This window comes from Chelonoidis abingdonii, chromosome 3 (assembly GCF_003597395.2).
Source record: "Chelonoidis abingdonii isolate Lonesome George chromosome 3, CheloAbing_2.0, whole genome shotgun sequence".
Classification (NCBI taxonomy): domain Eukaryota; kingdom Metazoa; phylum Chordata; order Testudines; family Testudinidae; genus Chelonoidis; species Chelonoidis abingdonii.
In genome coordinates, this window is record NC_133771.1 from 58,932,430 (window position 1) to 58,945,540 (window position 13,111).

The 13,111-nt window shown below is 41.8% G+C and overlaps 1 protein-coding gene across 1 annotated transcript in view; it reads right to left on the reverse strand.

Annotated features, from left to right (window-relative positions):
• Window positions 1–833: 833 nt before the first annotated feature.
• Window positions 834–13,111, reverse strand: part of ASRGL1 (asparaginase and isoaspartyl peptidase 1) — a 39,135-nt gene continuing 26,857 nt past the window's right edge. Inside the window, exons 4-6 of the mRNA XM_075063799.1 lie at window positions 11,872–11,990; window positions 6,175–6,285; window positions 834–2,853 (exon numbers count right to left, since the gene is read on the reverse strand). Of these exons, the coding sequence (XP_074919900.1) occupies window positions 2,630–2,853; window positions 6,175–6,285; window positions 11,872–11,990 (454 nt within the window). The 3' untranslated portion in view covers window positions 834–2,629. The remainder of the gene's footprint in view (window positions 2,854–6,174; window positions 6,286–11,871; window positions 11,991–13,111) is intronic.

Genomic DNA, 13,111 nt, shown 5'->3' on the forward strand with positions numbered 1-13,111 from the left:
TAAATTAACTAATGGCATTTCACAGGGGAGTGTTATCAGGCCAACCCTGCTTAACATTAATAATAATCTCCCAGAGATTATACAGGCAGGAATAGGTATTAGTCTATTTACAGTTTACTGTGATATATGGGCCAAATATAGAACACATAAGATGGCTGTGGAGAGAACCAATGAAGCACTCAGGAATTTCAGAATGGGGAGATACTTGGGGATTTAGGTTCTCATTTGCCCAAACAAAGGGAATGATCTTCACCAAAAAGGAAGACTGGGGAAGAACGGAACCTCTCTCTCTATACAGAAAAAAAATCATTTCAAAATTTTATAGTCTTGAGTTATGTTCAATAAACTAACTTGGAGGGGTTATAGATAAAAATCAGAACTAACTGTAAAGATAGGATGAATTTGCTTAAGTATTGCTGGGAACAACTGGGGGTGCAGATAAGAACAAACTGTTGATGCTGTAAAGGGCATTAATAACACCAGTTATAGATTATGGATACCAAGACTTTAATTCAACTTCTAAAATCAACACTAAAAAGAAAAAAATATTCAGATCTGATCCAAGCCCAAGCTTTGTGAATAATATGTTGTGCGACTATTACGACTCTGGACTCTCATGTGTGCTGCAGGCAGCAACCTGAGAAATGCCTATAAATTTAAGGTAGAAATTGTTAGATTTAACCTTTTGAGCTAAGGTTAATGGAAATAGCAAAGATAAAAGTACTAAACAAATATACGAGGACAGTTGGGAATTAAGTAGAGACACTGAAATTAAGAGACCTATGAGACTATCCAATTTTGTGGCCATTATGACAGGTATATCAGGTATAATGGTGATTAGAAAAGGAAGCCTCGGAAAGCAGGACTGGTTCAATAAATTATTCCTAACTAAAAAGAGAGTACAGTTGGGTATACCTATCATAATAGCATGGATTCCGGTGCATGCTGGGATACTGGACAACAAAATGGCAGATAAAGCAGTGAAAAATGCCTTAAAATGAAGAGATTGACATAAAGAGCCCTCTGAGTATACAGGACTTTCAAAAGTTTGGTTAAGAGGGAATGTCAAGAACTATGGACTAAAGAGAAAAAAGGACAAAGGTCCTATGAAATATGTCCTAAACTTGAGGATAATGGTATACTTAATAGCTATGACAGAAGAAGTGAAGTAGCTATACATTTAGAGGGCTAACAGGTCACTGTGACCTGAATGGTAATTTATATTTACTAAACAAGCACAAAAATTGGTTATGGACACCTGCAAAGTCCAAGAAACAGTTAAGCATCTGCTGTGGCAATGCAGAGGCAGTTACATAGAAAGAAAAATTCTTTATGAAGAACTGAGATGCATCCAAGGTGAAACAATATAGTCTGAAAGGATTGGTGAGTACTGGGAAAGTGGGGTAGTATTAAAAAAAAGTTTGATTTTTTAAGGATACAGAACTGGGTGAGAGGATATAGATTTTGCTTATGCAAAAACTGCTGTAGGTGGCAGTCATAGCCTCATAGGCTGAGGCTGCTTTACCATAAAACAGGAAGCAGATAGAAAAAAGGTGGTTTCAGAGAGAGAGAAAAGAATTTTGCATTCACTCCTGAGGTATAAGAGGGTAGCAAGACCCTGAGGGTCGAGGAGGAAGTCTAGGAAGAAGGTTGTCCTTGGAACCCTCTTATGGGTAGAGAAGTCTAGCAAGAGGCCAGGTGAGAGACAGTGCAGCCAGTAGGACTGAAAAGGCTTCAGTGTGGTGAGCTCTGATAAAAGGACAGGATCTGGACTTCCAGAAAGAGAGCTCTGGCAGGTGGTTAACTGAGGGACTGTGTAAGGGTAACTTAGGAAGGATGAAAAATGAAGGTGGGTTAAATTGTACACTTGGTGGTATGAGATTTACTGGCAGATTCCAGGGGGAGGATCTGGCCCTGAAAGGAGGGTGAATTTAGAAAGGTTGTGAGAGAGGCCTGTTGGCAGACTTGGTAGGAAGAAGTCCAGAGAGGCCGCAGTAAGGAGTCTGACATGGTAGACTTTGGCTGCTGGTTGAAGGGTCCTTGGACTGGAACCTAGTGTAGTGGGAGGACCTGGGTTCCCCTGCCAGCCACCAGGGAAGATGGCATGAAACCCCTGATATAAGTGGAAATGGACTTAACAGCCCTGAGATAAGCAGCTTTAAGGACCATAGTGCCAGAATCGGGGCTGAAAACCTTTTGTAAGGACATTGGATTATCTGTTGGACTTCACTATCCTAAAAGGGGTGGGACCTGGCTGGAGAGGCTGAATCATAAGAAGAGGCAGATCACTACAGGGCTTGAGCAACTGTCTCTGCAGAGAGTGCTAGAAGAGAGCCAGCTGCACCAGGCCCAGACATGACGGGATGCTCTTCTACATGCCATCTGGTTTTTGAAAGGAGGACACCAGCCCTGCTGCTTTCTAGAGACATTTAATTGATCACTATATCCACATCCATCATCTTTAAGCCCAGTGCTTCTGAGTTTCAGTTTGCTTGTAAAATGTGGTGAATTCTGGGAATATTTAATAGAGGGTAAATATTTTCAGAAAGATAACGTCAATTTTCACTACTCCCCATGAAGACTGAGATCGTTGTCCTGCTGTACTATCCACTTTTCTTCATCCCCAGAATTACTTGGATTCAAGTGCTTCTGCAACAGAGCTCGTATGTATCTCCCCTGTGTAAATGCCATACTGCAACTGGTCATCCTTCACTGTTGCCCAAGACATCTGCTTGGTGGAGAACCTTGCTGCCCAGTCCCCTGAATTGCTGACAACTATGACACCTCCTAATCCACCCACTCTTGTTTTCATATAATTCAATGCAGTGTCAGCAGCCTCCACCGGTGACATTCCTGAAAACAAGAACACAAAAGAGTGATGTTCATGTAGTATCTGCTTCTGGTCCTATTGAAGTCAATGACAAAGTTCTCTTCAGACTTCACTATGTGTAGAACCAGGCCCTCTATATTTCTTTTACTGAATGCCCAAGAAGTTACAAGTGCAATGGCTGGAAAATGCTTTGTTTATGGGAGGAATGTGAACCACTGCAAATAGCTTCTATGCTGTAGTAATACTGCAGAGACAAGGTTTATGAAGCTTCCCATTATTCTGAGGTTTTAGTCTTTTTGACCTAGCATATCTGGTGAACTTTGTAGTTCAGTGACACAATAGGACATTTTTGAAGGGTGGTGGTGGTGGTAACTGTTGGCAATCTGCAAACGTGCCACTAGCAGCGCCCTGCCAGGGAATTTCTGTCTAACATACTTATGACTTGAACACTCACAATAATTTCAGGAGGGACCATCAGATCATCTAGTCTGACTTCCTGTATATGACAGGCCACCAGCCTCCCACTCAAAACCCACTCAAAACCCAACAACCAAAAGTAGACCAAAGTATCACAGCCCTCAGGAGATTAGACTATTACAAGCCACAGGCAGACAATAGGAGGGACTGAAGTGCACCATGCCTAAGGCCCCGGACAATGGCAGGGAAATGACTGAGATATACCCAGATAATCCTGGCAAGTGACCCACAGCCAGAAGCTGCAGAGGAAGGCGACCCTCCCCCCCCAAAGGTCACTGCCTATTTGACTTGGGTGAAAATTCCTTCCCAACCCCATATATGGCAATCAGTTAGACACTGAGCATGTGAGGAAGAACCTGCCAGCCAAGACCCTAAGAGAGAATGCATGGAGAATTGAACTGAAACCCCTACAAAGTTAGACCAATGAACTCTGAAGAGCTCAGAGTGTGAATTCTGTTTGTGATGAATTTTGGTAATGTGGATGCTGATGCTACTGTGCATGCAGTGGGTGCAGCCACTGTTGGGAAGGATCTGCTTATCAGCCTTCATATTGTTACCGGACTACGCACTGATGACATCAACAGCCAAGATCCTTTACCACACTCAATCCCTACTAATGAGAGCACTTTATAAACAAATTTGAGAACACTTTGTCCTACGCTGAAGTCTGTTAATAGTTATGTCCTTGTTCACAAGCTGTAACCCTTCATTTGTCTCCAGAAATGCCATAGTGCTTGGTCTTAATACTGTGAACTAAAGCAGCTGTGATGTTAAATTGTGTGTGTTTTATAAACTACTGACTATATGCATTAGCCCTCCTTCAAACTTTCTGTGGAAAAAGACCCATAAAATAGAAACTATTCACAATCTTTGCCACTGCAAGATGGTAATCCATTCTCTAACACTGTGGCAAAATCTTGACTACTGAAGTCAATGGGAGTTTTGCCACTGACTTCAACAGGATCAGGATTTCACCCCGTGACTTTTCACCAAGGCAACAGCTGCCACCATAAGGCAGAAATTCCAATAGCTGTTAAAAGATTTTTTCCGAACAAGTCACAGATTATTCATGACAAGAACTACTTACGTGAACTTGCAATACTTGGCACCCAGCAAAATGGAGGAAACTAATTAAACACACTGCTCAAAACGTTCCTTCAAGTATTGAGGAAACAGAAATATGACTCCCCCCCAAATGAAAGATGTTAAGGGAGAGCCCGCCATTCTTAACACTTCATGGATGCATTATATACAACACTGGTATTCTAAGACACTTGTTTCCTATTTTTAGTAGTCTAAATCCTATTTTCAAAAATAAATTAAGCATTTAGCAGCCTATATCACACTGACTTTCAATGACATATAGGCTCTTAAGTCACATAGAAAATTTTTCCCTAAGTGTGTGCACAGGCTTATTTTATGGTTTTAAATATTCTGCTTCTGTTGGCAGCTCAAGTGCTCAAAGTAGAAATAACGATAGGAGTGAGTTTTGGCCCTTTCTTGAAATGCTGAGGAATTGCTAATTTGCTGGGGTCTTTGCCTGGAAGCTGGGTTGCTCCTCAACATTTCAGGGAAGGCTGACTAGCGGCAAACTAACAATGAGAGGATTTCTACACGTTAAGAAATTTAGAAATATGTTTTAAAAGGGTTTTAGTGTGATTCTCCTCTCAGGCTGGTGTAAATCAGGTATAACTCCATTGTTTTCAATGGAGTTACTCCAATGTAAAACCAGGGTATGTGAGAAAAGAATCTGGCTTAATTCTTTATGGTAAATTTAAGATTGGGAGGTCACTTATGAAAGGAATGAACTCCAGTGAAATAGGACTGTGAGGTGGGGCTGTGGCATGTCAGGGCTTTGGGGAATAATATTTTATACTGATATTTTCTCTTGGCTCTGCTAAGAATGAACCATGACTAGCATATGTTGGGACCACAAAACGTGTAGCAGTTACAGAAATCTCAGCTGCTACTTGCCTTCTTGTTTCACATTTCTCTTATGATTAGGAATGTAAACGAAAAATGGTTTACTGTACTTCCCAGTCTGGTAAGAGTATCAAAAGTTATTGCTCATTAATACTTGCAAACCATAGCTTTCTAAAATTAGCGGTGATGTCTACATTAATGGTTCTGTAACTGCGTGCAGTACAAGTATGTTGTCTGACTGTTTACAGGCTGTAATATAATCAAGGGTTTGGATGACATCCTAACTGATGAAGGTAAAGCTGTAAAGAGTCATCCACAGTTAGATTGTGTTACAGTCAGATGAGACGCCCCATGCCAGCTGTTTACCACATATGAACCTGGTCTACTTAACATACAGTTTAGTATACTTTCCAAAACAAAACTGAAATGCAGTCCTATGAATTCCTTTTTGAACGGAGAGGAAAATGGTTGTAAAATTTCTGTTGCTACAAGCAATTCAGCCCGATGAATTGTTATAGCCTGTGGAGTCTCTAAGCTGCTTGTGTTACACTTTCCTTTGATTTGTACTCTTTGTTTTTACTAATTTGCTTGCATTTGCATTTTTCCAATTCTCTGCTTATGAAATTACTTACAAATTGTAAAAAATCTTCAGTTAAACTTAAAATAATTTATATGAATGATATTTTATGATGCTGTATCTAAAATATAATGGAATAAAAATATCCACACTACTTGATATTCGAAGAACACAGTTGGAATTTATTTGTTTTGTACTTTTAGTCCTGCTATTGTGTGTGTGTTTTGAGATAATCCAACCAAAAATGGCCAGGAAACAGTTTTTTGGGGGGAGACGACAGGAACTGCATTGCTAAGAGTATAATTTACATAAACCAGTTAGTTCCAGTATTACTTTCCTTCATCTTACTGGAAAGTTTAGATTGTACCTTGTTCCATATGATAGAGAATAAGTCGGGCTAGGACCACTTTCATCATGCTTTCTCCATGTCCTGTGGTAGAGATGGCACCAACATGGTTATCAGCATAGCCTCCACTTCCTGCTCAAAGAAAAAGTATGACACTAAAGCTTTAGAGCAAAAAGAGATTTACAAGCAATGCATGATTTCAAATCACAGGCCAATTTCTAAAGTTCTGGAGGTCCTGTTGCTTCTAGGGACAAAAAGCTGAAAGTTCATGTGTGACATCTTTGTTTCTGATTTCTTCCTCAAAGTTTCAACAGCAGCGTGAGAAGTCAGTCACAGCTGGAAGAGGTTGGTTGCCAAGTTATAGGGTTGGAAAGATAATGGCATAATAGTGAATCTGATGTTGGAATAGGAAGGAGTGAGCATTAATAGTAGCCAGATCAAAAGTATGTAGATAGAGGAGAGGCATGCAGGAAAGAAAGGTGGAAAGGCAGGCAGGGCGATGGTGGGGAAAATAGGAAGCAAGAAATGGAGGATGTGAGGCAGCTAGACCTGCACTAATGACTGACTGACTGGCTAAGGAGGTGCACTGCAGGAATGTGCTGACCATTGGGCAGCAGAGAGGCGGTAAGAGCCAGCCAGGTAGCAGCACTAAAATTCCACTGTGACAGAGCATGGGAGAAAAGCCCAAACAGGAGAGCTGCTTCCAAGTTACCTTTGCAAATTCAAAAGGCTGCACTGACCCAGAAGTGCAGCAAACCTGCCGATGTCAGAGGACCTCCAGGTGCCATCATTTAAGCAACAGGTGTTTGTGCCTCTCCGTGGGTCACTAGAATCAGCGCCAAAGTTAAAGTCCTACAACCACCTGATATCCCAACTCTCACCTAAAACAACCACTCGCTGAACTGTTTTTTTTTTTAAGTCAATCTAGTGCTCATGAATGGTGCAATTAATAGTTACAATGTCAGGAGCCATGGAAAACAAAATCAAATTATTGTTTGCTTATATTTTTAAAATTCTTTGAATTTAAAATCCAAAGTAGAAAATCTTGCTGTGATAGTGTACCCCATAAGGCTTTATGGGGTGGAGGTGCTCTTAAATGTATGTATGATATAACTGGAATAGGGTTTTGCTACATATAAAGGTTATGATCTACTGGTTATGTTCATCCTAGTTGTAAGCAGGCACCATGTGTGTGTTCAAAGTTATGAACATTGGCTGTATAACTGCTTGATTTCTAAGCAGTCTTAGTTAAAACATTTGGTCACTTCTTGGGAAAGGAATGTGCAAATTAAGTGCTCAATCCAGGAGCACTTAGCAGACAAAAGAGCTTGGAAGGCTCCAATCCATATAAGAAGTCTTCCTGGAGACATACAAGATACTATGTGTAAATTGGCTTCTGCCTGCAAAGACTGAGTCATGCATGGACATGTGACTTGCCCAGGTGACTCCAGAACTCCATCTTGCAGCTAGACTTTGCAGAGGAGTGAGGAAGGGGGTCTCCACCCACAAGAGAGAGTCTATTTAAACCCGTGAGAGACCCCTCCATTTTGTCTTCAGCTGGCTAAAGAAGGAGCCTCTCCACCACCCCAGGATACTTAAAGGAAACTGGAACAAAGGACATTAACAACGGGGGGTGTGAGTGATTGCTGGACCCAGACTAAAAGGAGATTAGCCTGTAAAAGGGAGCATTCTGGAACTGGTGAGGATCCTATCTGTATTTAGTTTGACTAGACATAGATTTGCGCATTTTATTTTATTTTGCTTGATAACTTATTTTGTTCTGTCTGTTACTACTTGGAACCACTTAAATCCTACTTTCTGTATTTAATAAAATCACTTTTTACTTAATTAACTCAGTATGTATTAATACCTGGGGGAGCAAACAACTGTGCATCTCTCTCTATCAGTGTTATAGAGGGCGAACAATTTATGAGTTTGCCCTGCATAAGCTTTATACAGAGTAAAACGGATTTATTTGGGTTTAGACCCCATTAGGAGTTGGGCATCTGGGTGCTAAAGGCAAGCACACTTCTGTGAGCTGTTTTCAGGCAAACCTGCAGCTTTGGGGCAGGTAATTCAGACTCTGGGTCTTTGCCGAGTCAGACACTCTTGTCTACTTCAGCAAGACAGGGTGCTGAAGTCCTGAGCTGGCAGGGAAAACAGGGATAGAAGTAGTCTTGGCACATCGGTTGGCAGCTCTCAAGGGGGTTTCTGTGATCCAACCCATCACACTTGCATTCAGAAGAGACATAGTTTCAAGCATGCTTCTTTTTATGAATGTCTGCCTCTCATGAAAAATGAACCTTTAAAAAGCCACACATTGATGATGCTCTTGAAGAGAAAAAAAGTCTTGGCAGATAATATTTTAAATGAGAAGCTCCAGTAGGCCCTTGAAGGCCACACATTTGGTGCCTTATTCCTGCAGACCACAGCAGAGACACAGGAGAATGACTCCATATGGGTAAATACATCACCCGTGCCAAGCATTAGGAGACTGGTTAGGGGCCTTAACATGTTGTTCAGGGGTCAGCCAAAATCTCTCCCCCTCCTGCAATCCTATTTAGGCTAACATTTGCCAAGCCCAATAAGGCTCTCTGTGAGTGCAGATGTGTTTTGAGGGATCCCACTGAGACAATTAAGGCAGATCAATCCCCAGTTAGTGTCCAAAGACTTGTGATGGGTGGGTCTTGATGCACCTCCTGTATAGCACAGAGTGATAAACCTGAGGTCCTCAGGAGAAGCAGAATGCTCTCAGGCTGCTGACCCCGCTTCCCATCATACCACTATTTCATTCCGTGCCCCCTTATCCACTGGCTCCCTTCCCTACCATTCTCTGCGCTAGTCATCTCCATTGTATCTGCTGAGGCAGTTATTTGCCATGGGCCTTTGGAGGTGCATAGGATAGCATTACTACAGTTAGTATGGAGTTTAGGATGGGGAGCAGCAGAGAGTGAAAGGTTTTCCTCCTTCCCACCCAAAAAGGGATACTCAAGTCCCCTCCTTTGATTAAATCTGGACCTCCCAGAAGATCCAATAAGCATTGAAAATGTTGCCATAGTCTATTGTGCAACTCCTTCCCCCCCACTCAAGAACCCTGAATGCATAATAGGAGTGCTGGATGGTTACAAGAGGTTTGTTCTTTGGGGTATCTGAGAAGTGATTATTTTGTCGATTACTAGAAAGAAACACGCTAGTTACTATTGCACCAAATGGTTCTCAGCTTCATTCTTTTTCTTTTAATACTAGTTCCAAAATGCAGAAGCCAGGAAGATCTATCTGATGGGGCAGAGAAGCTCCACACCAGCATGGTTAAGGACAGCCACTTTGCTAGAACTGCAGCCAATACCAAGCCTGGAGGGGGAATTATAGGAGAGCCTGGCTCAGTTGAGTTGTGGCCAGTCAGGAAGGACGACAGTTCTCTGAAGGAGCTCTGCTTGCAGAGTTACAGAAGGAAGGATGGGCCTGCCAGCTGGAGAAGCAGTTAGATCCCAGGAGCGAGTAAGAGATTGTAGTGGGAGACAAGCCCAAAGGGAAGGACTGGGGTATCTGAAGGGAAGACGGGGACAGCCAACAATTGAGTTGGGTTTGCTTTTTGTTTCAGAACTTTTTGGGGCTGAGCCCCTCCACCCACCCCAGAGGGGGATAATACTGAATGTACAACTAACTGGTAGGTCAGAGATAGACAGCCTTCTTTCCTGTCTCTCACACCCAACCCCCAGAAGACCTGCAGCTGCATCGAGATGTCTGAAAGGTGCACCAAGAGGCACTGCTCTTGCCATGCTGCTACAATTTTGATGAGACAAAGCTTAAGGAAAAGGCAATTTAGGGTGAGCAGAGGACCATGCTGGTTCAGTGTATGCTCAAGTTGCAAAGCATGCTGAAAATAGTCAGTGGGCACCATAATTGCCTGCAAGCTCAGCAATTTTGGATGTAAAGCAATGTTGGCTCTGGCTCTACTAATTAGCTGCTGCCAGCAGGAATGCTGTTCAAGTCTGGAACATGTTTTACTAAAAATATTGTTTTTTCAGTTTCTGGTTCCATGGAAGAACTATGTAGCAATCACCAAATACAAGCCTGTCCCGTTAGAGGAATTCACTGGAGAATGGATTGAGTCTCTTTACCTACGGATGAGAGAACACCTATAACATTTTCTCTATTCTGCTTCCCACCATCATGCTTTCCATGGCTCTTTATAAACAGGAACTCATGGAGAGAGTCAAAGCTTTAAATAAGAGTGGCTTAAGTTGTCAGTCATGTGAGAGACTTCTAGTCAAATTCTCATTGCTCTAATGAAACTCCAATGACTGCAAAAGAGTTGCACCTGACATACAATGGTATAAATGGGAGAAGAATCTGGTGCGTTTGGTTAATTTTTCACATCAGTTTTGACCCTTTTGTTTGGGAGACACCTGGATTAAACACCATCTGAGCAACTAATAGAGCCTTAGAGGGGAACAGGTTGCAATTTTGTCCATGTTGCAAGGGAACATATGTCATAAATAGATAGCTAAGGGTTAATGTTTCTTTTACCTGTAAAGGGTTAACAAAGGGAACCAAACACCTGACCAGAGGACCAATCAGGAAACTGGATTTTTCAAAGTCAGGGAGGGAATTTTTGGACTTGAGTTTTGTTTCTCTCTCAGCTATGAGAAGCGTCTTTAGCTTCTTCTATCTTCTGTGTCCATACTTGCTAAGTTACAGTAGTGAATACACAATATTAGGCTTTTTATGAGTTGTTTGGGGTTGTATTTTGAGCATGTGTGTAACTTTGCTTGGAATGCTCAAAATGAGTCTCTTTTTGAATTCAGACTGTTTTTCATTATTGTTCGTATAAGCAATAGCCTGTATTGTCATCTTGTTACAGCGAATATGTGTTTGTCAATTTTTTCTTCTCAGTGTTTTTATATTTACAAGCTTTCTTTTTTAAAACCTGTTTTGAGTTCTCTGGGTTAAGAGCGAAGAGACAGAGGAAACACTACGCCTGGTTTAAGCTCTCCTAGTGTCCCAGGGCAGAAGAAGTAAGAGAAGCTAGATCTCTCTGTCTTCCTTATTTGTTGTCTCTGTTGTGGGATAAAGGAGACGATGTCTTGGTATTGTGATGTAAAGAGATTGGCATCCAATGACTCTCGGTTAGTCCAGAGAGGAAAGTTGGGTGATGAGGAAAGGAGGGAAGTGGGTTATTTCCCTTTGTTGTAGGCTCAGGGTTTCTGAGTCTTGGGGTCCCTCCAGGGAAGGTTTTGGGGAGACCAGAGGGGGCCAAAACCCTGGAAATTTTGGATGGTGGCAGCGAGATCAGATCTAAGCTGGTAACTTGAGCTTAGAGGGGTTCATGCTAGGCACCCAGATTTTTGGACGCTAAGGTCCAGATTTAGGAAGATGCTTATGATAACATAGCAGATGAGTTCTTGGTTTTTGCATAAGCGTATCACAGTATAAAGGGAAGGGACATGATAGGGAAACCTCAGACCATACAGTTCCCAGAAAAAGGGGGAGTGTCTCCTATTTCTGTTTGTTCAGACCTACCAGAAATCTGGACAATAAGTACAAAACATCTACCCGACCTGCAGCCTTCTGGTTGTTTGGAAGGAGCAGTTGTTAAAAGGATAAACTGACACATTTTAATATGCTTTAATTTAAGCCTCAATTCTAGATCAGCTAGTGTCAATATTTCATTTCAATCGTAGAAAATGTAATGTTAACTGATTTCATTTACCGCACCTATACACGCTGAATCACCGACTCGGCCAACCAGTTTATTAGTGAGTCCCCCAGTGGATGTTGCACAAGCTACATTTCCTTCATTGTCTATAGCAACGGCACCAACTGTTCCAGGGTCTCTGCCAAGAATAATATTTCACAGAATTAGGCAGGGTTAAGAATACTTGCCAAAGCATGTTGTGTCCATTCTGCAGGTAGTTTTTACAAATGTGAGATTATAACAGTAGTCTACAATTGAATGTCATTAACTTTAATCTATCCTCATGTGACAAATCACTTCATTTTCATGTACTTGTGTTGGTTTTTTTTAATGTAGGGAGTTTCATTATGAAATCCACTATCCATTTCAGATAACAAGCAATATGTAACAATTCTGATATAGTATCAACCTTATAATTGATAGCACAGATGTCAAACTCTCAGCCTGTTTGATCTATTTATCTGATCTCCCTACGATAATTTTTATGATACAGTATGAAAGCTTTCATTTGGAAAGAATAAAAAAATTCCTAACTCTCCTGACTGTGAAAATAATTTTTAAAATGGGACACACACTGAAGCTCTGAATTAGCCTGAAACAGAAACTCAGATGTGGGAACTGCCTCCACTGTTCCAGTTGGATGAGAGCTCTAAAGCCTAGTGATGAAACATGCAAAAAGATAAATGAATAAAGAAATAGCAGTGGTCCTAAAAATGCCATGCATCGCTCCCCCACATAGATTGGCCAGCCCATGCCACTTCCCACAGCTCCCATTGGCCGGGAATGGCGAACTGCGGCCACCGGGAGCTGCGAGTGGCTGTGCCTGCAGACAGTCAATGGATTACCCTGATGGGCTGTGTACGGCCTGCGGACCACAGGCTGCCCACCACTGCTCTAAAGCCTAAATGTCAGAGTCAGCGTGAAGTGATAGAAACAGCTACAAGCAGGGCTGAGAACTCTTTATTCAGAATATCACCATGTTGAATCATCACTGAGTTTTGCAATCTGTTACTATCCTATTTTTATGTTCTTAGCCCTTTAGACTTTACAAATTACACCCAGGTGGTGTACAGCCTACAGTAAGACATGTATCTATGCTATGCCAAGAGTCCTAGACCACTGTGATATTGGGGGTAACAACCATTTAACCACCCTTACTCTACAGCTAATTTACATGCAACAGCTGCATTGGTTGTATGAGGGAGATGGCACAGATGCCAGATTACTTGGCCCAGCTGCCACAGTCTTTCCAAACCACCT